Source organism: Anolis carolinensis, chromosome 2, assembly GCF_035594765.1.
Source record: "Anolis carolinensis isolate JA03-04 chromosome 2, rAnoCar3.1.pri, whole genome shotgun sequence".
NCBI classification, from domain to species: Eukaryota; Metazoa; Chordata; class Lepidosauria; order Squamata; family Dactyloidae; genus Anolis; species Anolis carolinensis.
In genome coordinates, this window is record NC_085842.1 from 254,927,176 (window position 1) to 254,952,727 (window position 25,552).

A 25,552-nucleotide genomic window follows, 5' to 3' on the forward strand; every position below is an offset into this window, starting at 1 on the left:
GTGATTTTTGATGTTTAAACATAAAATGTGTTCAAGGCCAGATGGAAAACTTCATTCCTGAGTGGAGATCTAAAATAAGACTCTTCAGTTGGAACACCACTAGAACTTGGTCACAGCAGACTGCTCTTTGCTCAAAACTAAACTTTGAGGCTCTGTATTATATGGTTATCATCAAAGAATAAAAAGAATGAAAGGAGGAAGAGAGGAAAAAGAGATGTGGCAGCACATTTATACAGCTGCAGAAGTGGGATTGAATGTAATAAGATCCAGAAAAAAGCAAATCATGTTGTTTGCCCTAAAAGTTGAAAGGCCTGGGCAAGACATTTTAGATCTTTGGAGTAGATGAGTGTAAATGTGTTTACCAAAAGTTAATTTCCCTGTGTTCATAGCTCTCTCTGACGAGATTCCTTCTGTTATATGTGTAGTAGTGAGAATTACTGTATTAATATACACAGTGTGCCATGAATACTTTCCTTTGTTCATGCCTCTGATAATCAACTGGAATTTATGAATATAATTCAATTCAGTGCTTTTATTTCCAGTCTCCTTTTAAAATTTTCTTGTTGAAGAATTGTAATCTGTAAGTCCTTTGCTGTGTGTCCAGAAAGGCTGAATTGTTCTGCAATTGGTTTGGGGGTTATTGCCATTTTTAATGTCAGATTTATATCAATTTCTCCTCTTGCGTAGATACTGTCGTGTTTATTCTAGTTAGGCAGTAGAGATTGGTATTCAGGCATAGGATGGCTTATATCACACCTGAGAAAGTACCTCTCATATTGTGGGTGATGTTATTGGCCTCTGAAACTCTAGAGTCTTCAACAGAGTCCACTCAAACACCATCAGTGAGCTACCATCAGTTTTGAAGAATAAAACGGCCCTCTCTACAGTGGTCTACAGACAGCTGCAATATCTTCAAGAAGCAATCACTTAAAACAGGAAACATAACATGAAACATAATATAAGGACAAACCCTGCCACAAACCCAGATGCCAACTCAATTCTCACACTATATGTTCTGGGAGCAATGTTATAGGAGCCTATTCTATTTTATTCCACTCCTGCAAATTTGTAAATATGTTTTATAATAAGACATTCTAATATTAAAGGTAAATGTTTCCCCTTGACATTAAGTTTAGTCGAGTCTGATTCTGGGGAGTGGTGTTCATTTCCATTTCTAAACCAAAGAGCTGGTATTGCCCATAGATGCCTCCTAGGTCATGTGGCTGGCAAGACTGCATGGAGCATCATTATCTTCCTGCCAAAGTGGTACCTATTGATCTACTCACATTGGCATGTTTTTGAAGTTGTAGGTTGGCAGAAGCTGGGGTTAACAACAGGAGCTCACCCCGCCCCTTGGATTTGATTCGCTGACCTTCCGGTCAGCAGGTTCTGCAGCTTAGTGGTTTAACCTGCTGTGCCACCACAGCCCATATTTTAATATTACTTTGTACCTTATCTGAAAAATGGGTTTATATTCATAAAACACATGATAAAATAAAAGGTTCCAAATTTTTTACTTCTTCTCCCTTCCTACTTTGTATCTACTAGGAAGTGGCATGATTATTTCTGTGAAGATCAAGAAGGTATAGTTTAATTGCAAAAATAAGCCGGAGAGTTGATGAGGCCTCAAATAAATTGTTCTGGTCATGAAATTATCTAGATTCTTGCTATTCAATCTAATTTCATGAGGAAATCTTGATTTAATTCAATTTAATACATATTGCCTGTCAGTTATTGACTGAGGTTGCCTAGTTGCCTAATTGCCTCTCACGTGATTAACAATATGTCTTTATCATTCTTAACCAAACATGCTCTGTCCATGAAGCTATGCAGGAAGGAATACAAATTAGCTTTGAATCCAGCCAAGGGATGCAGGATGTTTGTTTCAGAAAATACAATTCCACTTAAATATTTTGACAAATACTGTAATGAATATTAAGTTTCTCAGATACCCATCACTAACTTGCACAACATATTTCTAGCACAGAAAACTAGACTTTCCAAATGAGCAAATGAGATGTGTGTGTGTGTGTGTGTGTGTGTGTGTGTATAGAGAGAGAGCACAAATAAACAGCTACGTTCCCCACAGTGCATATCTAACTACAGTAGAGCCTCACTTATCCAACGTTCTGGATTATCCAACGCATTTTTGTAGTCAATGTTTTCAATGCATTGTGATATTTTGGTGCTAAGTTCATGAATACAGTAATTACTACATAGCATTAATGTGTAATGAACTACCTTTTCTGTCAAATTTGTTGTATAACATGTTTTGGTGCTTAATTTGTAAAATCATAACCTATTTTGATGTTTAATAGGCCTTTTCTTAATCTCTCCTTATTATCCAACATATTTGCTTATCCAACACTCTGCTGGGCTGTTTATGTTGGATAAGTGAGACTCTACTGTACTAGCAATAGATTAGGTGAACTACTTTAATTATAAGAAGAATCCTATTAGTGTGGTAGTGTGGTACCACATGATTTTCTTCTAAACAAACAAGAGATCCATTAGGATAGTGGGAATGTGATAATTTGATATTTATGCCAATTCCATTGGATTCTAAACAAAATAGTTGTTTGTCTTTAACATTATTATACAAATCTGAAAAAATGGACATACTATCCAACCCAAAGTATAATTTTTCTGAAAAGCATAATGTATCAGGAAATGTGAAACATGAGAATTTTACCTTGGCTGTTACAACCTCAAGCAACACAAGTTGCTGCTTAAGGTTGGGAACACTTACACTTGAATATACAGTTAGCAGTCAAGTGTGAGCAACTCTTACAGGTTTGCTAACTATTTGACAGACCAACTCTAGAATAAACATATCACTCCTTATATTGGAGGAAGATGAAGTATAAATAAAAGAAAACTGTTGACTAAATGGCATTCATCAAAGAGTTTAATTTAGTTTCATCCTTCAACATGTAGGTGGTGACAGAGCCAAGCAGATAACTTAGTCCTAGCTAGCACAGAATGTTATGAAGAATGTCCTGTAAAAATTTCAGAAAGTTTAATGTTTCTTAAGAACAATGAGTTTATCATTATGGGTGTCCTACTCAAGCTTATACATTTGAATTATTATTATGCATATGAATACTTCAAATATTGAATGACATTTTCTTTTATTCTTCACTAGAGACTTGGTTTTAAAATTGCCATAGCAAATAGAGCAACCAAAATCCAATTTTTAGTCTGGTGCAGAGTAAATCCACTGAATCGATGGAATTGACATAAGTATTGAATTATCACATTTCCATTGACCTAATGGGTCTCTTTTGTTTGGCATAAGCAATTGGATTTAGGTCACTGTAATTGGTAGGTGCAATTCACAGTATCTGAGAAAGAATTAGAGACCAAATGCTAGCGACCAGAAATGAATGCTGTTATTTTCAAGTTACAACAAGAACTGGCTACATCAAGGATTGAGGAGACAAGAAATGCATATATATGTTTATTCAAGTTGCCTGCCAGTTTATAAAAACGCCAATACTTTCATAAAGTTTTCTTAGGAAAGGAATATTAGGAGGTCATTTTCCTAATTCCTTCCTCTGAAGGTGATGCCATGAATGAGAGACTTCTAAATCACCCACTCATTAACAACTCTGCTCAGGTCTAGTAGATTCAAGGCTTTCGTTTTTCTTGCAACCTCCTACTTTACTAAGAACTATTGTCTTTTCTGGTGAGTCATGCGTTTTCATGATAAGGCCAAAGAATTATTGTCTGAGTTTAGTTAGGATCCATTTATTTGTGTTTTTAGCTATCTACAGTATCCATAGAATGCTTCTCTAGCACCACATTTCAATGACCTAATTTCTTTCTATCAGCTTTCTTCACTGTCTAGCTTTCACAGCCATACATAAAAATGAAAAAAAAAATGGCTTGGACAATCCAAATATTATTTAGTGATATAGCTTAGTGATGCACCTCAAGATATTTCAGTGTCTTCATCAGCTACTTTAAAGTTATATATGGCAATTATTTTAGTTTTTCTTAATGTTAACTGTAAGCCTGCCTTTGCATTTTGTCTTTTGACTATTCTCAGAAATAATTTTTAAGTTTTTTCTATTTTTAATAGTAGCATGGAACTATCTGCATATCCTAAGTGGTTGATTTCATTTCTCTAATTTTCATGCCTAATTTATCCAAGAGTAATCTGTTTTACATATATGTTCAGCATACTAAATAAACAGATGGGGTGATAAAATGCAGTCTTGCCTGACCCCCTTGCCAAATAATACCACTTCTCTGTATTCTGTTCTAAGAGAAGTCTCTTGTCCTGAGTAGAAATTATAGGCATCAGGAGAATCAAATGTTTTGGCATCCCCATGTTTGTAAGGGTGATCTATAGTTTTTCATGTTTTATATATTCAAAGGTTTTGTTATATAAAGCCATATGTTGTACTATAATAAAGCATAGGCTGGTTTTCTTTTAACTAAGATATGTTTGCTATATGACCCCAAGTGCCTGTTCGTTTCCTGAATTCAGCTTGGTTATCTGGCCTTTCTCTCTCCATATAGGATAGAAGTCTTTGTTGTCAAATATGCTGGCTTTGCATGGGAAATTATATTTTGAAATAAGCACACATAAATACTTTATGGTGGTTTATAAGAGGTCAAGGAATCCATGCTTCAGCAGCAAAACATCAGAAAGCATGAACCATTTGGGGGAAAAAGAATGGTCCGAGGTGGTTATGTGCATTTATGGCTTCAAAATCAGGTTGAAAGACATAGCTTTGAAAAATGCAGTCTCCCACAGGGATTGGTATTGGGACTCCTGTTACCTGATACTCATAAAGGCAAGAATGATTTACAAAGAAGTTATGTTAAATATTACCACCAGACTATGAAGAGCTAAAATAATTTTATCACATTGGGAGAAAACTTCTTCAGATCAATTTTCCAAAATGGTACTTTCAACATAAATCAGTGATCATATAAATTATGCACACTGCTGATCTCCAACAAAGGGAGTGTGAAGTAAAGGTGGGCAAATCAATAGAAATTTAATGTGCAGTGCTGTTGTAACAAGCTAAATCGCATGTTAGGAATTTTATGAAAAGTGCTGAAAATAAAATAGACAATGAGTATATAAAATATGCCTGTTTGTCACTAGGAGTAGAAAATAATTTAACTGAATATGGAAAAGTCAATGAAAGCAAACCCTTTCAGCTCTTGAGATTCAATGAAGGTAAACAAAATGTGTTTTGCACTGAAAATTCATACATTTATAATTCTTGAAGGGCATCTTGGAGCAAAAAAGTACAGCCAAAACAATATAATACAATGCATGCATTTAAAAATAAGAATAGTTAAAATATGTACAATTTTAGAAAATGCACACAAATATGTAGTCATACAACTACAGGGGTGCACTGTGAATTTATGAAATCTGTTGCCACTTGTTGTTGACCCTTTACTTATGAATTAGGAGGAAATTATTGCTATCATTGCCTAATAGGTGTGATAGCTAAATGGAACATCCTCCCAAAGTTTGGAAAGTTATCTTTTCCCACAATGATTCTAGAAGTTCAATCATCATCGTCACTGGGATTCTGAGAGGTTCAACCCCACAAATAAACTGTGTTTCTGTGTGCAGAGATAATGTTCTTCTAAAGATCAACTGACAGTGAAAGCACAACCAAAAAATCTTTAAATATGTTGCCTTTATGTCTAGTTTAACAAAATCTTCTCACTGATCACTGCCAGAATCCAGTAGACGCTCCTGTTTTTGCAATATTACTATTAATATGTTAAAATATTATTGACTTGAGTAGGTCAAATATGAATGGTCTTCCATTTAATCAAATGACAAAAACTTTGATCACCTGTTACTCGAATTGCTTTCAGACAGTGATTAATACAGATAAGCACTCTCTAATGAGGTCCTTAATGTCTAAAGCAGGGATGGACAAAAGCAAGGGAGCCAGGGACCCCATAGCTCCATGTGCAAAACCACTGCACATAGTATGATCATACATCATGGCATATCCCCTCCACATTCACTTTTGACCCATTTTTGTCTGATTTAGGGGCAGAGCAAAGCTTTTAGCGATGCGTGTTAGGGTTGCAAACTTGTGAGGCAAAACTGTGGTGTTTTTGGAAGTTTTGACTTATTTGTGGCACTGTTTGAAGTGGCACAGGAGGTTAAACCATTGAGCTGCAGAACTTGCTGACCAAAAAGTTGGCAGTTCAAATCTGGGGAGTGGGTGTGAGCTTCCACTGTTAGTCCCAGCTTCTGCCAAACTAGCAGTTTGAAGACATGCAGATGTGAATAGATCAATAGGTACCGCTCTGGCGGGAAGGTAACAGCGCTCCATGCAGTCATGCTGGCCACATGACTTTGGAGACATCTACAAACAACACCGGCTATTTGGCTTAGAAATGGAGATGAGCACCACCTCTTAGAGTTGGACATGACTAGGCTTAACGTCAAGGAGAAACCTTTACCTTTACTTAAAGTTTCAGAGTATGCCATTTGAGCTCACAAGGGATACATTGAACTCACCATTAGGATAGACAATACTCTCATATCAGCGGCAATAGCAGCTTTAGAGGTGAGCATACACCTTTTTAACTGGTTCCATTTCTAACCGCTGAGTTCTCATTGGGGATTGACTGTTTTGAGTATATTTAATTCCTCCATTTATCACTTATCTGTATATTCTTCTGTGACCTTATCCAAAAATAGACTATTCGGAAGTTAAACAAAGGTATATGGTTTCTTTTGCTTTCTTCTCTGTCCCTTAACAAATAAGTAAAAAAGCTTAATGGAATTTGAATGGCTGGATTATTTGGCAGAAAAACCATTTGCACGGGGGGGGGGGGGGGTGGCACTTTTTCTCCACATCAGGTCTCAGGGGAAAATAATGGCATCAGAAAAGTGTGAGTTTCAGAGAATAATGCCTTAAAAATAATCACTGAAGCTTACAGATTTATACTTGCTCCTATACTAGCCATAGAAAATGGAATCCTCTTGAGACCTTTTGAGTCCCAAAACACATATTGTGCAGACATTTCTGATTTCTCTCTGTTTTTTCTCAACATGGAACTTGAACACATCCTAATGCTTCAGCACTTCATGTGCAAACTAATAAGTATGCAATATACTCAATCTTTTAATAGAGCATCTTAAATAAAAAATACCATATTCTTTTCTTTTGGTTTTGTACATCACAAAACCATTTGCAAATATAGGCCAAATTCCACTTTCTCATTATGTCTCTATTTAGGTATTCTTTCAAAATAAGCTTTCGGAAGATGTGACTGTTGTTGTGGCTGTTTTTTTTTTGGGGGGGGGGGAGTGAGGTGTCTTTTTTATTTATTTTTTATTGTTTTATTGTTTTTACCAGTCTTGAACTGGAGCACTAACTAAACAAATGTAGTGTCCTTCTCCATCAGAAGACTATCAAAATATGGACATACTTTTATCTATTTGGATCACTTTTTCTCTTTATTGACCTTTAAAGCCCTACATGGTTTGGATCTAGGTTACCTTCAGGATCGCCTTTTCCTGAGTAATCCATTTTGAACACTGAAGTCCTCTGTGGGGTAGGTGTCTGCTCCAGCCTGTCAGAACCTCACTGACAACCACCACCCAGAGGACCATTTCATTGGCCACCACACGACTGTGGAAAATTCTGCCGCTAGGGCCCCAACAGCTAAACCCAACAGCCGGAATTTAAGGCACAAGTGAAGACCTATTTCTTCTGGCAGGGCTACCCAGATAGTTTTAATGATTATTTTTAAACTTCCACTCTATGCTTAACTTTTGTTTTATGTATTTTAATATGTATTTTATGGAAATATGTTTCAATAAGCCACCCTGAGTCCCCTCGGGGAGAAGGGCGGGGTAGAAATATCGGAAATAAATAAATATATGTATTCTACAGAGTGTTTTTTAAATGATTATGTGTTTTGATTATGTGTTTCAGCAATGTCTCATATTCCATAATTCAAATCCTCCAAAATTTAACATTGTCCACATTGGTAGTTGGGACAGTGACAATTTGCTTTCTGTTGCTTCCATGTATACAAATTTTGTTTCATGTGTGAAATTATTAACAATATTCTGTATAGAATTACCTACTGTCCATGTACACACGGTTAATGCAAATTAATTTCATGTTTAGTCTTGGGTTCCATCTCCTAGGCATCTCATTATGTATGTATGTATAAATATAAGTATTCCAAAATCTGAAGAAAAAACCCAATACAAAACATTTCTGATCACAAGCATTTCTGATACAGGATACTATAACTGTATAAACAATATAATAAATGAAGGACTGGTGCTAAATTGTTCCCAGCAGCGAGATTAGCCATATCAACTACCTCCAATTCAATAATGTTGCTAATACAGTTGTCATATATTTTTGAACCTGACATATTGTATATTTTTATTTTCCCTTTTAAAAAGTGTTCTATATGCCTTGTAAAAATATAAATACTTGAAATAGGGTATCAATTTTCTCACAGGTCTTGGGTGGTGTGAAAACTCTGTGTTTATAGATATTGTTGAATTTCTTTTCATCCTATTCCTGGCTCTCCTTATGGCTGGAAAACCACAAAAAGGACAAATCTTAATTAGTCCTTGGGATCAAAGCCCATGATTGAATCCAGAATTCTCTGTTAGACTCTCTAAATTCATGGCTGGGTGAAAAGGCAAAGATGTTTCTGTGTATATGACACATGAGTGAAACTGAGTGACAGACTGGGAGGAATGTCAGAAGGACAGCATTCCCCATTACAAGCTGCTGCAACAAGCACCCTCTCTGCCAGACTTTAGCATTCAAATTTCCTCTGTTGACTACATCTCTCCACACTAGACCATGAAGACAACTTAACAGTATCACTTAACACTAAACTCTCATGTTTACTGATCCTTTGAGAGTCATTGTCACACTGTGAATTAAGAATACCTAACTGGGCAGTTCATGGTCAGTTTGTATTATGTCCCCATCCCCCTGGTAACAAAGTGCTACAGCTCTTCCTCAAATCACCCCAACACCCAAACTTTTCTTGATTTTTCACCACTAAACTGTTAATAATGTCCCTTAGAGGTCATAAACAATATTTTTCCATGCCCTCCCACACCATATTTTATCCAAGAAGAAACCATTAAAAAGATAGTAAAAACAATGGCTTGCTAAACAGGGTGATTTTCTTTTTATGAAGTAGAGCTGAAGAATCTACTTCAAAAGTTCACTGTAAAGCCTACTCTACAAATTTGTGCAATTTTCTAAAAACTGCCAGTAGGTGACACTCAGAAAATATTTGCCATTTTTTTCAGGACTCCAACATTGGGCTAAGGTGATCCCATTTAGGGTTGGGACCCAAAGTTTAAAAAAACAGTGGTGTAGGAGAACCCCTCTGTTTTCTGAAATCAGTTACAGAAGAGGAATAGATTAGATCCTTTCTTGTTCATAGCATTAATTATTAGGAGGGGTGGCAACTGCCAGGATTTTCACTATCTTCTCTCCTTCCAAGTCAGATATCAACAGGATTCTAGCTATTACTTCCTGCTAAGATATGATCAATGGATTTTTCATTGAACAAATGCAGCATAAAAGCTTCGATTTTTGACAATTTTCTGTATGCCCTAAGGAGCTGATCTTTAAGTGTTTTAGAGGACTTCCTTGAAAATTTAAGTCATTATTAATCATTACTATATGATTGAAGATAGAGATTTGCTCCTCTGTTTACCAAAGTTTACACAAGAGAACGAAGATGTTTTTAAAACATCTGTTTCTGATTCGAGATGAAAGAGAAAAAGAAATGTTTCTTGTGTCTTCAATGTGGCCTCCTGTTAAATCTCCTCATCTAATGAGTGGTACCTCAATCAGTAGGGAGTCTTTCTTCTTATTATTGTACCTGCCACTGGGTTGAAAAACTGCCCTTCCCCAACAAAATTAGATTTTTGAGCTGTGAAAGACTGTTTTGGAATGGAAAAAAGTATTCTGGAATAAAACATTTGATTAATTAATTTTCCCTCCCTGTTCTGAGCAGCCCAGAAGGTAAGGTATTTAGTCTGTACTGGTAACTTAAAAAAATATATCCCTCTCTGCTCTTTCTGATGTGGCGGAGAAGTGCCAAAAAGCCATTGCCACTACTGCTATTTTTTTTTTTTTGAACAGGCATTACAAAGGGTCAGAAATGGTGCCACAGTAGACAGTAGTACTACATTCACCCATGTATCTTTTGACTCAGATTGCTTGGGTCAATTTCTTGTCATTTTTTCCCCAACTTATATACAGATATGGAAGCTTTCTTTTAGCTATGTGAATTGCAGGATTTTCCTCAGACATAATATTTTCTGCGAGAAGAACTCTTTCTTGACATCTAAGGAGCAAAATGTGTTAACATGGTATTGTAGGTCTCATATTCCCTATTACCTCCAATAATTGCAGAGTCACTCCTTATTGCATTAGCTAAAGGTTCTCCCTCATCTATTGGTCCCGAATGATCTGCAGCAGAAAAAAAAGGAAAATGACAGAGGCAAGCAAGAGGAGAGTTCTCAAGATAGCCATATACACAACTGAAGTGTAAATACTGTATGTAATTCCATACAGTTCTTACAAAAGGGTATACAGCCTGTAGTGTGTACAGAAGGCTGCTAAGAGAAAGTTCTTGTTTTCCAAAGTCTCACTGTGCATAACTAAACACATAAACACAAGCATACACACACAGAGGAAATGACAAAGGTTTGAGGGCAGGGTTTAGAAGAACCCAATAACTGTGTACTCCATCTTTTATGTGATATAATCATATTGGATGAAAAATTTGAATTGCTATCTTGTTTTCTTATTCTAGATTTTAGCTTAAACAAAGGAGAGCTATACGCTTACTACCTGCAAGTGAATGGGTTGTTTCACTTGATGTTGAATCAGCCCCTGTTAAAGTGCCACAGTTGGATTCAATGAAATGCCCTTTCACTGTAACTGGAAACGAGTTGGAATGATGCAGTGCTGCCTTCAAAGGAGCAACATGGTTGAATTGCACAGAAGAGAGGCATCCAATAAACCCCTGAGAGTTAGCCTTCAAGGTATCTGGGTCTACATCACTAGTCTCTCCTAAGCAAAAGAAACAGGACACAATTAATAATAGTGCATATGAACAAAACAAGGACACAGACAAATAATTGAATAATTAACTCATATTAACTCATACTCCTCCATGTTTTGATGATCTATGCCACATATGCAAACTTGCTATCTTTCTTATTTCCAACATCACATTAGTGAAAATCGAATTAAACATAATCCAATTTTTAAAATGAATGGTGGTTGTTGGCCATTTAAAATAGCATAGTAAATTCTAGAACAACTATCTAAAAGTATAGCTAACATATTGAAATCAATACATGTGTTCTCTCTTTCTCCAATTCTACATAAAGATTAAACAGCTATGGAAAGCAATGTCAAACATGAATATATGTACTAGACCTTCACATCTATCTTCATTGAGACTATATTGAGACAGGCCTAGTTCAGTGCTATTCTATAACAGCTGTCTGTACAGTCATGCCTCCAGCATGACTATAAACAAAATGGCCAGGTGAAGTAATGCAAAGGGGTAGGAGAAAAGCTGAGGTTTAAAAAGTAAATGTTTTAAAAATGTTTTGTTTTAAAAAATGCACCTGATCTTTGGCTAAGAAATGGAGATGAGCACCAACCCCCAGAGACGGAAACGATTGGACTTAACGTCAGGGGAAAACCTTTACCTTTATAATAGTCCTCCTCAAAACTATCCTTTTGACATTTGGCTGTTTAGGACCTCCAGAATTAATACAAATATATGGAATAACCAAGCAGTAACCACTAGTATTTGGTTCGAGAACCCACCATGGATACCAAATTCTGTGGATGCACAAGTCCACAAGTTATATTATGCACCACTCTAGGAAAATAATGTCTGTTATAAAAAAGGCAACATCAAGGTTTGCTTTTTGGAATTTTAAAAAATATTTTCAAGCTGTGGATGGTTGAATCCATGGGTACAGAATCCATGACTATGGATGCTGCCTGTATAATCATTGTGGTTTCCCAGTGCAATTCAGTTGGGATGAACTGGCAACACAGATTTTGAGATCTCAATTTAAATTCAGGATTAGCATTAAATTAAATCAGGCTCAGATTAATCTGGCCCCAACTACACTCAAATCTGAATCACTAAATTAGGACCCAAACCAAGCTGGTGCCCTATCTGAATGTCCACCATTGCATATCATAAAATTTATGAACACATTTTTTAAATTCAAATGGCTTGAGAAATTCTATAGAATATAAATATTTTGCCAGCATTGTTGAAATGGTATATTTTATTTTATTTCTTCACAGACAGTATTATTAAATACTTTATACTGGCCACCTGTTAAGGACATAAGTATGTCTAGGTTTCTTTTATGGTTGTTTATGTCCTTCTGGGGGATTACTTTTATGCGTTCTTCCCATCCTCTGCATGAATTGATGAATGGGTGCTGAGATTTCTGGAGAACCATGTGGATCTTAATGCTTCTGTAATCATTTTGTCTTTGGCTATGGGAAAATACCCAAGTGCTTCCCTGATTCTACCCATTCCCCATGGGGCATAGAATGGCTGAGCCAGGAGAAGGGGGTTCAGAGGTTGTGTAGTAAGTCCAGGGATGTAGTATACGGCTCAGCATAGTTTAGGCTCACTCATGAAACTACTCTGTTGTGCTGTATGACATTGCAATCATGTGTCCACGTGCAGTGGGAGAAGGAGTTCTTTTTGTTCAATCATTTCAAACTCTGAAAAAAATCATGTAAAAAATGAATGCTGCACAAACAATTGTGCATACAATATTAATTGCACAAGAGATAAACCCGTGGAATACACATTTCCTCAAAGATAATGGTAAATATAATTCCATGAAGTCAATCTATTTCATATTGTTCAACCCGTCACTATATATCTATATCAGCCGCCCCGAGTCCCCGTTGGGGAGATGGTGGCGGGGTATAAATAAAGTTTTATTATTATTATTATTATTATTATTATTATTATTATTATTATTATCCTATCTCATTTTTATTTTGAAACCCAAGCCTTCCTGATGATAGTAATCAGCACCACTGTTCCAGTAAACACCTGTATGCTAATTTGTTCTTTTCAACAAGGTAATGGAACCCAATTTCAACATGTCAAGAGAAGATTGGAGTAGGTTATTGCAAAACGTCATGGTAACATCCTTATCATGCATGAATTGTATGAGCCCAAACAAACATTGGCATAACTTGGTACTAAAAAGTATAAAAACACTTGTATTAACAGGGACCCTTCAGAACACCAATAAGTATAGATTTAATCTCATGAGGCTGCACAAAAGTTTCAGTACTGCTGATACATGCCTACCTAGATGCAGTAATTTCATGAATTTGTGAGTAGTCCTGTATCTGAATACATAATATGGACAGTTTCATGTTACATAATTATGGAATTATGATTTCATTTTAACTGCATTATCCAGTGGAATTCTACATTTTGTTATATAGAATGTACAGAATGTAGCCAGAATCTATTTCAGTCCACTTGACAACAAAATGCAGGATTTCCTAGGAAGTTGCCATGGCAGTTAAAGTGAAATTAACATAAAGCGGAAAGCAAATTAGCACTTACATCTCTTAACCATTGTTATGCAATTACAAATAAGCTTGTTATGCAATCACAAATAGGCTGCAGGATTACCTATTTAAAAACCAGTTCATTCCACCTTTCCAACTTTGTCCATGACTAATGGAACTTTAGCATTTGCATTAGTTATGCCTGGAACTAGCCAAGATTTACCATTATTGAAGCACTGAAACTGGTTTCAAAAGCTTGGTTGATGGAAAATACATTATACATAATTGATACTGGTGCCAGTATAAACCATAAAAATGGAAGACTGTGTCCAAATGGAAGAATGTGGAAGTGAGAGCTAAATGAATACTGGCAGAAATCCCACTGGCAGCTTTGTAGAGGAACAGTGGAGATGAAAGCTCTTGAGTTGAATCTAAAGATAAATTTGCTGCACTCACAAGTTCTAGTGGCAACTGTTTGTTCCCATGTTAGTGAAGTGGTGAATCCATTCTGGACCCTAGTCTTACTTTTAACGAACTAACCAATATGTTGCACCTATTTTGGGGATAACATTTTGGGCAACTTTTTTCATGTTTTCACTAAAACCTGCATCAGATTTACTACTTCACTGATATGGAAAACAGTATTGAATATCATCTTAATAAAGACTAGTTGAACCTGGGTGGCTTGGTGTTTTCAGTCTAATGTTTACAGCATTCCAAATGCTATAAACATGTCCAGGTAAAATAGTTTGGTCTAGCACTAAGTTATACACTCAAGGTAATGCCCTACCATCAAAAACAGTAACCTCTTGGACCTTGGGCGCTAACTATTGACAGAAAAAGCATTAATATATCAGGAAGATAGTAGATTCTGATAATATGGGTACAAACGCCCATTTACTGCAAACATGTAATAGGTAAGAGTTTTAAAAGAAATGGAAATAGATTATGTTTTGAAGACAATGCAAGTCTTCAAAATATTTTTTTAAAACCTCGAAGACAGTTAACAAACAATAACAGCCATACCATACCATTCCAAATGTTATCAGAAAAACAAATGCGAATAACACAGGAAAATGAGGGTTGTGTTTGTAGGTATAGTGTCATATATGATCTTTGAACTGTTCTTTATTCACACGTATTTTGAGATTGTTAAGAAAATGAAGGTAAAATCATCCCATTTAGAGCCATCAACAATGAACCTATTTCTCTTTCTTTCTCGCCCATTTATCCTTTGAAAATAAGAGGTAATGGTTAGAAAATTCAGAGCACATAACAATTCTCAACAAAACAAGGTAATTATGAGACTCTTTATAGTTTGTCTGCAGATCCACTGACTTGATTTCAACCATTTCTGTAAACTATGTTTTTATACTGACTCTTTTGTTTGCATAAAAAGAGTTTCAGTGCAGCTGACATCATTTTTCACATCGTTTGTAGATGCCGATGACCATCCAGTGATGGCAAAAACTAATCCTTGCTGCTGAAAATAGAAATTCAATTGCAACAATGCAGACCTTTTTTCTTTACCCCAGATTTTAAATTCCAGGAGCAAAATGTGTTGACATAGCAAATATTAAAATTGCAAATTCTTCAGCAAAGATTTACTTTTCTAATTTTTTTTAACTGTAAGAAGTGAAATATGGATTTTGCTCACTATAATATCGGAATCATCGGGTTGTGATTTCCAAGGAGCTAAAATAAAATTGTACAAAGTGTTACTTCTCACTCAAGTTTTGCACAAAAAATTTTTTAAGAATGAATCTTGGAACATTGCAAAGTTCAGACACTGAGTGATTACTGGATAGTCAGCTATCTAACATGAATATTATCTTTCCAGGAAGATATGAAATGTACTATTTTTTAATGTTTGGCATTTGAATCCCCACCACAAAATAAAGAGGCCATACAACAAACATGGTATAAAGGGGGCATTATTTAACTTATTTGTTTATTCATTCATTTGTTGCAACTCTGCAGCCTGCAGGAAAAAAAAAAGGGGGGGGGGCTAAATATACCTGACAGTATATTGATAAATGGCATTAAATAAAAAATATGTTCCTGGAATTGAAGTACTTACTGTTATAAGTACTTCAGTTCTTCATTCTAGATGTGGGTACCTGCCCACCTGAATAATCACCACCATATTTTCATTTAGGAAGTAAATAGGATAAAATATTAACAGTGTCACATTTTGTGGACACAAAATAGGAACTCGGGTCACTCTATTCTGGGTAAATGTCCTATTTCCGCTTCTAACCCCAGCTAACCTCAGAATGTCTAACATCTGTTTTTTCTCTTAGCCATAGAAGTCTGATGCAAGCCATAGTTAACCTGAAAAGGTTTTAAAACATTGTGGCTATTTTGATTTTCATTCTTTGAGCCATTCCAGCTTAATTGTTCAGACTTTGGAAGTAAATGGTTACATTTTCATACAATCCCCCTTGAAACAAAGCCACTCCAGGACTGGGAGGGGTTTTCATTTTTATTTTAATCTGCCAGAATTATCAGAAGATTTGGGCAACAAAATAGTCATTGAACCCCAAACCTTGCGTACCTGTGGATTAAAAAAGTAGGTAAAAGCTGGTAAATATCATTCATACACTCCATTATTGTTTCTCTTTTAATTGGATTTACTTTCTTTGAACATGGGGCTCTCAAATCTTCCTGAAACTCTCTAACCATAAATTGTGTGACTCATGCTTGTTCAAACTTTACCAGCAGGATATCACACTGACACATCTGATAGTATGTCATTTGCTCCTGCTATCACTTGATCATCCATAGTTTAAACCATTTAAAAACAGAACTTCTCTGATGTTATTCACAATGATACATTGTTCAAAAGGAAGGAAATCCTGCCATTTGGGTAACTAATTCATTTTCTTTACCTATAATTTGAGTGTGATTTAGTCTTTTCTTTGTTAGACTGTATTGAAAATGGCATGTTTCATTATGCTTGATTACAAAAAGGAGAAGATAAGTATGAAATTATTTTAATGGAATCCACTTGCTCTTCTTGCTAGAAGCACTTACCCGTGATTATATATGCACTTTGGCAAGAATGAAGCCTCCACCTTGATTGTCACTCTCTGCCTAATTAAATCCGAAAAAGAAATGTTTCTCAACAAGATTAGGGTTTATTATTATTATTATTATTATTATTATTATTATTATTATTATTAGATGTCATTTTGATCTATATTTTGGGGAAGAGAAATCTACAGCAGTATACTTACCTAAGATTTTGCCAAGTATGAGTGATTTGACTGAATTGAACTGCGTGTCTGAAGACAGAAAGAACTTCATCTTTTCATTTTGGTTAAGCTTCCATGTTGTTCAGTGAGATATAGAAGATAGCATAATTGAAGGCAATGCAAGTGTAATATGAGAAAAGAAAATATTGTCAATAATGTCTAAAAGAAAAATGCTAAAATGTTATGACATTTATTAAATACCAATAACAGTTTTATAAACAAAGTGGCCTTTTTCTCCATGAAAACCATTATTTTATGTGAGATGTTGTTTAAACAATGTCACTGTTAAAACAGGTTCTCCTTTTAAAAATCCATTTGGGCAGCTCCTTTTCATTTATTGCTAAATGCAGTATAACTGGCAAAACCCAAATGCTGAAAAGAAACTGTGCATTTTAAGCAATTAAATAATTCTGTGTGAAAGTCCCCATGTCATTACATAATTTTTTTGCCTTAAAATGCTGATGACAGCACATATCTGTGCTCCACCAGTTCCTAGCCCAATATATTTCTGACTGAGACATTTCGATAATAGGGGCTGCTAAATGTTACTACATTCAGATATGATTTATACAAGTTAATCTTCCAGTTCTCTTAGAAATTGTGTAATGAGGTAGGAATAAATATATTATTCAGGTAACATTCCCATTCATCCTAGAAGAAGTGCATATTCCCTTGAATTAACTAAAAGTCTTGAGTTATAAAATATCTGTGTTCCATTTTAAAAAAAAACAAATCCATAAAATCTACATTCACTCCAATTCTAACAAAGCAGAAAGGAATGGCAAATCACAGATATGGACAAGTGTAGATTATTCAACAATGTTGAAGTGGGCAACATTGCTCACTGTACATGTACAGACATTTCATTTCTGTCCCTCTTTCAGTTTCACAGGTTTTAGGCAGTTCTTCGAGAAAGCCAACTATCCCAATCCCAATGTCTATAGAATAGGTTTTAATATGTACACCAGTGAATTAGAAACATTTGAGTGAATTGATCAAGTGGGTTTTAATTGCTAGTCAATCAGTGTGATGCCTCATGGGCCTTGTAGTCCTACTCCTAGTGCCATCGTGGCAGATGAAGACGAAAACATGGGGTTTTCACCGGTTCAACAAGAGCCGGAATCTTTCCAGCTGCCGGATGTTTTCGCCCAAGAACCCAGTAAAACAGACCTTGGGCATTCCTCACCCCCGTTCCCTAGGAGACAGTCCTATTCTGCAGACAGGGGAGTGAGAGAACAGACTCGCAGGAGTTTACGGATTGCAGCTAAACAACAGGCTGATTAGCCATGCTTCCCTTGGGAAATTCTAAGGAGTTTCACATCTGGACAAAGTTGGGTTTCATTTCCCGTTCTCTGGGGAAAGAGGTCGTTGGCGGGAAAACGAGACCCCCAATATAGGTGCCTGGCATGTTAGAATTGTTGCGGAGTCAACAGAGCAGCTCCAGAAGCAACTTCGTGTTTCCAGCCTTGTGTGGACTTCGCAAAGTCCGCAACCCCAGTTCCTTGCCTTCCGGATCAAGTATTCAAGATTTGTCTAGCTTCGTTTTAACCACGGACCTTGTTCTTAGAATCTCTGTTTCGCCTTGTTCCTAGTCACGGACCTTGTTTAATGATTCAAGTTTGTTTCGAGCCTTGTTCTCAAGCTACCTTGGACTTCAAAGACTCTGGGCATTTTCCCCACACTATTGCTTGGCAATAGTGTGTGTTTCGGTTATTGGATTTAAAACTTTGAACTCTAATATCATTTATTGGACAATACATTTTTGGACTTTATTTGACCTCATTTGATAGGTCAGCTTCTGAACTATATTCTTCACTTGTTTTTATTACTTTTATATATTTACTTAATAAAGATATTAGATAGATATTGGCCTCTGCGTCTGGTTCTTGGTGCTCCGTTGCCTCGGGCGTGACAATCAGGTAAAACTTCATACATTTTCATGTGTTTAAAGCAGGCATGCTCAAATTGCAGCCCTCCAGCTGTTTGGGCCTCCAACTCTCAGAATTCCTGACCATTGAACAAGCAGGCATTCCTTTCTGTTTAGAAATGAGAGGGAATGCTCCTTTCAACACAGGCTCTGTCTTTTGCAGATTTTAAAATATATTTTAATACAGTAATATGGAGTAAAAATATAAGGATATGATATCTTACAATTATGTACAATATTTCAAAATTGTTGCCTGGTTAGCATCATCGTAAAATATGGGCTATATTTAATTTATTGTATTTGTTTTAGGGCTTAAGTAATAATCTACTATTGCTGCTATTTATGTTTTTTGCATTACCTCCACAAATAGTTTTTCTTCCTCTCTGCTAATCTTCATATGGTGAAGCTGTCCATCAGCCATGCTTCTGAAATTGATGCTAAAGATATCAGGATCTTGATGACTATCTAGCTTGTATCTTATTTGTAAACTTCCTTAATGAACAGAGAAAATGAAAATTTCAGTTAGACTGGTATCTATATGATACAGTGATATAGTATTTCAGTTTTTAAAGAAAAACATCTGAAAAATCATTGTGCAAAGTATTTATCCAGGTTTTTTTTTAATAAAACATTAGCTATAAAAGCTATAGATGACTGTAAAACACAGGAAAATGAATCAAATGGCTCAGGATAAAACAATTTTATCTAAGAAATTAAAGTATGACAGCTCAGGTTTTCCATTTTATCAGAGGGGAAGCACATTGAATATGAAAGTCAGAATCATTCACACTATAATACATTTTTTAATTTTGGTGTATGTTTGTTAAAGTTGAACAATGAAACAAGCTGTCAGGAAGAGAATAAACTAATTTCAAAATTTCTGGTGGGGGAGTCCATGGGCTGCCAGAATAACCAATAAAAGTGTCCAGAAGAAAATCAAAATTGCCAAACAGAGGCTATTGTACTTTAGCCATGTGATGAGATGACAAGAGTCAACAAAAATTATAGATTGGTAAAGTAGGTGGTTACAAGAAAAGATGAAGATGATATAGTTGGTAGATTGATTCAATTAAGAAAAACATAGCTTTCAGTTTCCAGAATCTCAGCAGGGCTATTGATCATGGAGCTCTCATACATAGGTTTATTGTAAGTCCAAGTTAACATGACATCAATTAAAACAAAGTCTACCTGAAAATTTCAATTTGATTCAAGGCATAGTTTTATGGTTGAAAAATCAATGATGTGATTCTATTTACTTTATGATCCTATGTTACTGATGGTTATATACCTTTGTCAGTAGATATGCAGTTCCAAGTCCAAAAGTAAATATTTTGTGATGCATTATGAAAATGTTGATTCAAATACATGCCATTTTTGCAGTGTTAAAATAAAATAATAAAAGTTGAAAAAATATAAAAGAAAATATATTCATTTAATAGCACAGGGGATTTTTTTGTCTTTGGTTATCACAAAGTATTACAGTAGTCCCTCTCTTATCCAACATAAACGGGCTGGCAGAATGTTGGATACGCAAAAATGTTGGATAATAAGGAAGGATTAAGGAAAAGCCTATTAAATGTCAAATTACGTTATGATTTTACAAATGAAGCACCAAAACATCATGTTTTACAACAAATTGACAGAAAAAGCAGTTCAATACATGGTAATGTTGTGTAGTAATTACTGTATTTACTAATTGAGCACCAAAACATTGCAATGTATTGAAAACATTGACTACAAAAACATTGACTACTAAAAGGCAGACTGCGTTGGATAATACAGAACGTATGAGTGAAGGTTGGATAAGCGAGACTCTACTGTGGTTAGTAAACAACATCATTCTGTGGTGGGACAATTTCTGGATTCAGGTTGGCCTCACTATTTGGGAAACTACAGCTTGTTTTCAAAATAACTGAAAAAATATATCCAAATAGCAATGACCAAAATTTAAACATGCAGAAAATCTTGCATTTGGGTTGTTGTGAGTTTTTCGGCCTATATGGCATTTGCCATTTCCCATGTTCCCATGGTTCACATATCTACTCAGTTATATGTTGTAACAATCACAGACCTGTTCACTCAGCCCTGAAATGGCTTTTCTTCAAGCAGCAGCTTGCTTTTGTGAAACTATGGTTGTATCATAGCAATACTATTGAGCGTGGATCTGACAGACTTAGATTAATTGCTCTGCTGGAGATAAAATCACTAGTTCACCCTGCACAATTTACCATCTATCTTACAGCTGTGCTTCTCATCACAGCTACATCTAAGTTGTTTGCAGCATTAATATTCTATTTTTCCATTTGTTCTAAAATTAGCTGTCATGTTTTTGTTTCTAATGAAAATCAGTGGCTAAAATTGGCATCTATATCAGAAACAAAACATAAATGACAGATGCATAAAATTTAGTCTTACAGATGGACACCTGTTGAAATATAAATAGTTCTGCTCTTTCTTTATGAAAATATTAAGTTCTAGAATCTTCTCTGGGGAAGTGCAGTGGGAATTCATGATCAGACATATGCATGCATAACCTGAAGTTACATATATATAATGGATTCATCTTCACAGTCCCTACAGATGCATAATTGTGGCATTATTGGCATAATTATAACTACCTCAACCTCCTTTACTGGGCATCAGCCAAGCAAAGGGCAGGGTTTTTTTTCCATGTCAGGAGCAACTTGAGAAACTGCAGGTCGCTTCTGGTGTGAGAGAATTGACAATCTGCAAGGACGTTGCCCAGGGGGTGCCTGGATGTTTAATGTTTTACCATCCTTGTGGGAGGTTTCTCTCATGTCCCCACATGGGGAGCTGGAGCTGACAGAGGGAGCTCACCCGCTCTCCCCGGATTCAAACTGCTGACCTGTTGGTTGGCAGTCCTGCTGGCGCAAGGGTTTAGCCCATTGCACCACTAGGGGCACCAAAGGGCAGGTGATCCATTGTGCTGAAGATTGGTATGTGGGCAGATTACATTTCCTTTCCTTTCTGGTCAGCCAGTGAGGCTGAAACCAAGAAGTGCAATGGACATTCTCTTTATGGTGGTTGCAGCTTTGCTGACTGCAGGTGAGAGCTGGAAACATCTCTCTGTCAGCTGCTACATGTAAAGTGGGCTCTCAATTGATGAAGAGAGCCCCCAAACAGAGACTCTGAAGAACATGAGAGGGTCACCTGTTAACCCCTGTAATTATATTGGAGAAAAATTAAAATAATTCATGGTTAACACATATTAATGTTTGCATATATTTAAGCAACCAAATGTGAGAAATCTGTTAGAGATGGAGGATGATTAGAACACAACAATCATTATTCTAAACACTGAGCTGATGTTTCCCTGAAAAGGGGGTTGGGATTAATGAGAGTTCTTAAGCAGGGACATATGTAACAACATTCAGAGATCAGCGTCCAAAAAGCCTTCACCAGCTTCTGCACCCCCATTTTTTAACTTTAAAAAGGCCACTGACTTTTGAAAATTCTGAGGCCTAAAACAGCTTGAGGAGAAATGTGATAAGAGTGTTTCCTTTACCCCATTTTTAAAATGAGGGTTGTCAGGATTACCACTCCTGCTCTACATTTTATATAGTTTGAAAGGCAGACAGCATTCATGTTGTTTCATGACCTATAAACCTCAGAATCCCTTAATTTCCTTTGGCATTTTCTCTGGGGGGAAAAGGAAGTAGCTAGAGGAAGAGACAACTGAGAACCCAAGGAGTCAATGATGGTGATGATTAGACTTATAACCCTTGCAAAATAACTGAGCAATAGTGGTCAAAGTTTTGTTGTCATCCTATAGTCACATTTCACATCCTATAGTCACATTTCCTTTCATTTGTTATTTTTAGGAATGAAAAAGAGTGCACCATTAAAACTCTTAAAGAAAAAAAAAAGACCATGATGACAACAGTATTTCTAAACCATGTAAATGGTCATACCATTTTTTGCAAGAATAACTGAAAGGTACTCCTTGTAGAAAGAGTTCACATAAAGAAGCAAGCTTGGAATCCGTGTTGTTCGAAAAGTAAATGCAATAGTTTCTCTTGTCAAGGTCATGTCAGGATGGAAGGAGGCAGCATGAGAACTGGAGTTTTTGGCTAAGCTGTAGGTTTCTTGGAAGTTGTACGTCACTGAAGAGCCAGCTCCAAAATATGCAGAGATTTCTGAAACAATGTGCAATTTTGTTTTGTTAACATAATCCAGGAATAAACTGTGCCTGACATCCTATTATAATTGTTTCCAAGAGAAAGAAAAAAATAGAACTACTATTGTTCCACATAATGCTTAAAAACATTAGTCATGATTGTCAGGGCCTTTTCTTAGGAGCCACTCAGCATGTGTTGGTCAAAGAAAAAAAATTCAGTTCTTGCCAATTTATGACAAAGCAACTATTACTTCCGCCTAGCCACAGTTTTAGCATACAATTATAAATACATCTTTTTGAGTGCTCTGAGAAGCCAAAGTGCAATTTATTCAAATGTTGTTACTTGATTTCTAGAGAATTGTTTTGTGAATAATAGGAAGCATTAAACAATTCAATAAAATAATAAAAATAACAGCATCCTTTGACATTAGACATTTTCTAACTTAAAAGTTCACAGGAATTAGACTCCTGTTGGAAAATTTGTCAGTTTTAAATTTGGCTCACAACTGTTATAGAATGGAAGCTTTTGTCTCCCCACTGCCAGATTTGCAGTTTCAGAATTCTGGGAAATATAGCTTAAGGTAGGACCTTTGGAATTCTCAGCTAAAGCGATCTTGGATTCCCTAAACTATATTTCTCAGAATTCTGCAGGAGCAAGCCAGGAGATAGGGAGATGAAAGCCTCTGTTCTACAATGCTAATGTCATTTCATCCTAAAATAGAGAAATGGCATTGAGAGTCATAATGTTTTAATATTTGTACTGTGTATCATCTCTAAAATCACCACTTTGCTTTTGTACTTTTTTGATTACTCCAGTTCAAGACTTGTAGTCCGATGCAGTAATTCTGAGGTATTAACACAATAGCCTGTGCTATTTAAAATAACGTCTTGTTTCCTCTTTTAATTGCTATCACATTTTTACTATCTGATGTTCTTTTATTTAATTTGTGGGAATCTTTGCTTGTGACATACATCATTATGCTGTATGTAGATGATCCTAGTCTCCTCCCAATTTTGCCATTTGATTGTATGGGTCTACTCTAGTTGGAATTAACCATTAGGATGCCAAGTTTTCTGATTCTAATTTCTGTTCTGTTGTCATCCAATCCCTTTCCCCTCATTTGTTGGTTTTCACATGCCCACAATGCTTCTTTTTTATTTTCTTTATATATATTAAACCTTCCTCAGCAAAAGTTCTAACTTGGTAAGATGCAATGGGATATTACTATGACAATTCATAGGCAGGTGCCACTGCCTATGAATTGTCATCATGGGCTTCTCCTTCCACAATTTCCTAGAACTGCTACTTATCTTTTAAATCCCTTTTGAAAGCAATCTTTCTATTATTATTTTTTCAAAACCACTGCTTCCTTCTCTAACCACACTCTTTGCAACTACCCCCATCTCCCCCAAAAGACCCAACATACAAGGCCAGGTGAATCAGTGAGGAGGTGAGTTTGTTACTGTCTCTTGAAGTAAGCCCAACAATTTATTTCAAAATATTTACATTCTACTCAAGCAATGGCTGCATTCCATATAACAAAGTTGCAGATCTGTAGCTGTTCCATATTTAGTAACACTTTCGTAATCATGACTGTGGCACTTTTACCATTATTGTAAATGCCCTACAACTCATGCTAAGAGCCAGCAGCTGGATTGATCAACAGAAATCTGTTTAGCTGCCCATTAGGGCAGAAGGAAGATAGTATTTCCAGCCCCTTCTGCCAGCAACAAAGTCTGTGACAATCATGATCCCTGTTGCAATTCCTTGTCACAGGTTCACTTGCTGGCAGGAGGGAGCTGGAAACATTATTCTCCATGTGTCCTCATCAACAAATGAACATATCTCATTTGCTCACACCAGCTTGGCTGTTATGGTAAGCTTGGGGGTCTGAGGAAGAAGATACTATTAAGTTGTGTAGTAGCTAGTATAGCACCTAATGTAGAATATGGACAGTTATCACTTACTGGAAGTGTATCACTACAAATAGCACCTACAAAGAATAGGTATAGAAGCAACATCCAGTAAAATCAAGAAAAACCAAGGAGCCTATATTGAAAGAACTCACACTTCGTTCCCTTGGAAGACTAATTCAGACAGGTTATTGGCAGTTTACAAAACTGTCAACTAAACCTTCATGTTTACTAATGCTGGATAAAGATGAACTAAAGCTGAGAATGCTCTTTTGAATACACTGGGGTTACTTTTGTGAAAATCTAAAGCCATTAATAGCAGAACATCATCTTCATTAGGCAGAACTAGTTAACCAGCTCAAGTACCAGAGTGCCTTGAACAGCAAATTGCATCATTCTTCCCTGAAGGATCCCTGCATGCTATCCCTCTGGAGAACCTTATAGCTTAGAGGTTGTGTAGAAGAGGATTTCCCAGCTGGTGTCACTGTCATGAAATCAGGTAACAAGCAAAGCCTGTTGCAATTCTTTCTCCTACAAACCATTAAAAGTAGTTGAGTTGTCTCCAGTTTTCACTCTGACAATCCTGTCAATACCAAGCATTTTGGACCTCTTCACATGAGACTTTTACAGCCCCATTTTTGCAGTTTTGGTAGGCCCTTTTCACATTCCTTTTGAAGTGGAGGGGAAGCATCACAAGATGCTTCCTCCTCTATCATGGGGAGGAAAG

The 25,552-nt window shown here is 36.2% G+C and overlaps 1 protein-coding gene across 5 annotated transcripts in view; it reads right to left on the reverse strand.

Annotated features, from left to right (window-relative positions):
• cntnap4 (contactin associated protein family member 4) overlaps positions 1-25,552 on the reverse strand; it is a 338,818-nt gene that overhangs the window by 7,105 nt on the left and 306,161 nt on the right. For 3 of the 5 annotated variants that reach the window (XM_008103191.3, XM_008103193.2, XM_062972095.1), the window contains 5 exons: positions 22,706-22,930; positions 19,132-19,265; positions 16,829-16,916; positions 10,857-11,078; positions 10,401-10,472 (listed from right to left, as the gene is read on the reverse strand). In XM_008103191.3, coding sequence (XP_008101398.1) covers positions 10,401-10,472; positions 10,857-11,078; positions 16,829-16,916; positions 19,132-19,265; positions 22,706-22,930 — 741 coding nt within the window. Of the gene's footprint in view, positions 1-10,400; positions 10,473-10,856; positions 11,079-16,625; positions 16,686-16,828; positions 16,917-19,131; positions 19,266-22,705; positions 22,931-25,552 lie in introns of those variants that run through there. The other 2 variants (XM_016990979.2, XM_008103192.3) reach the window with 2 other exon arrangements.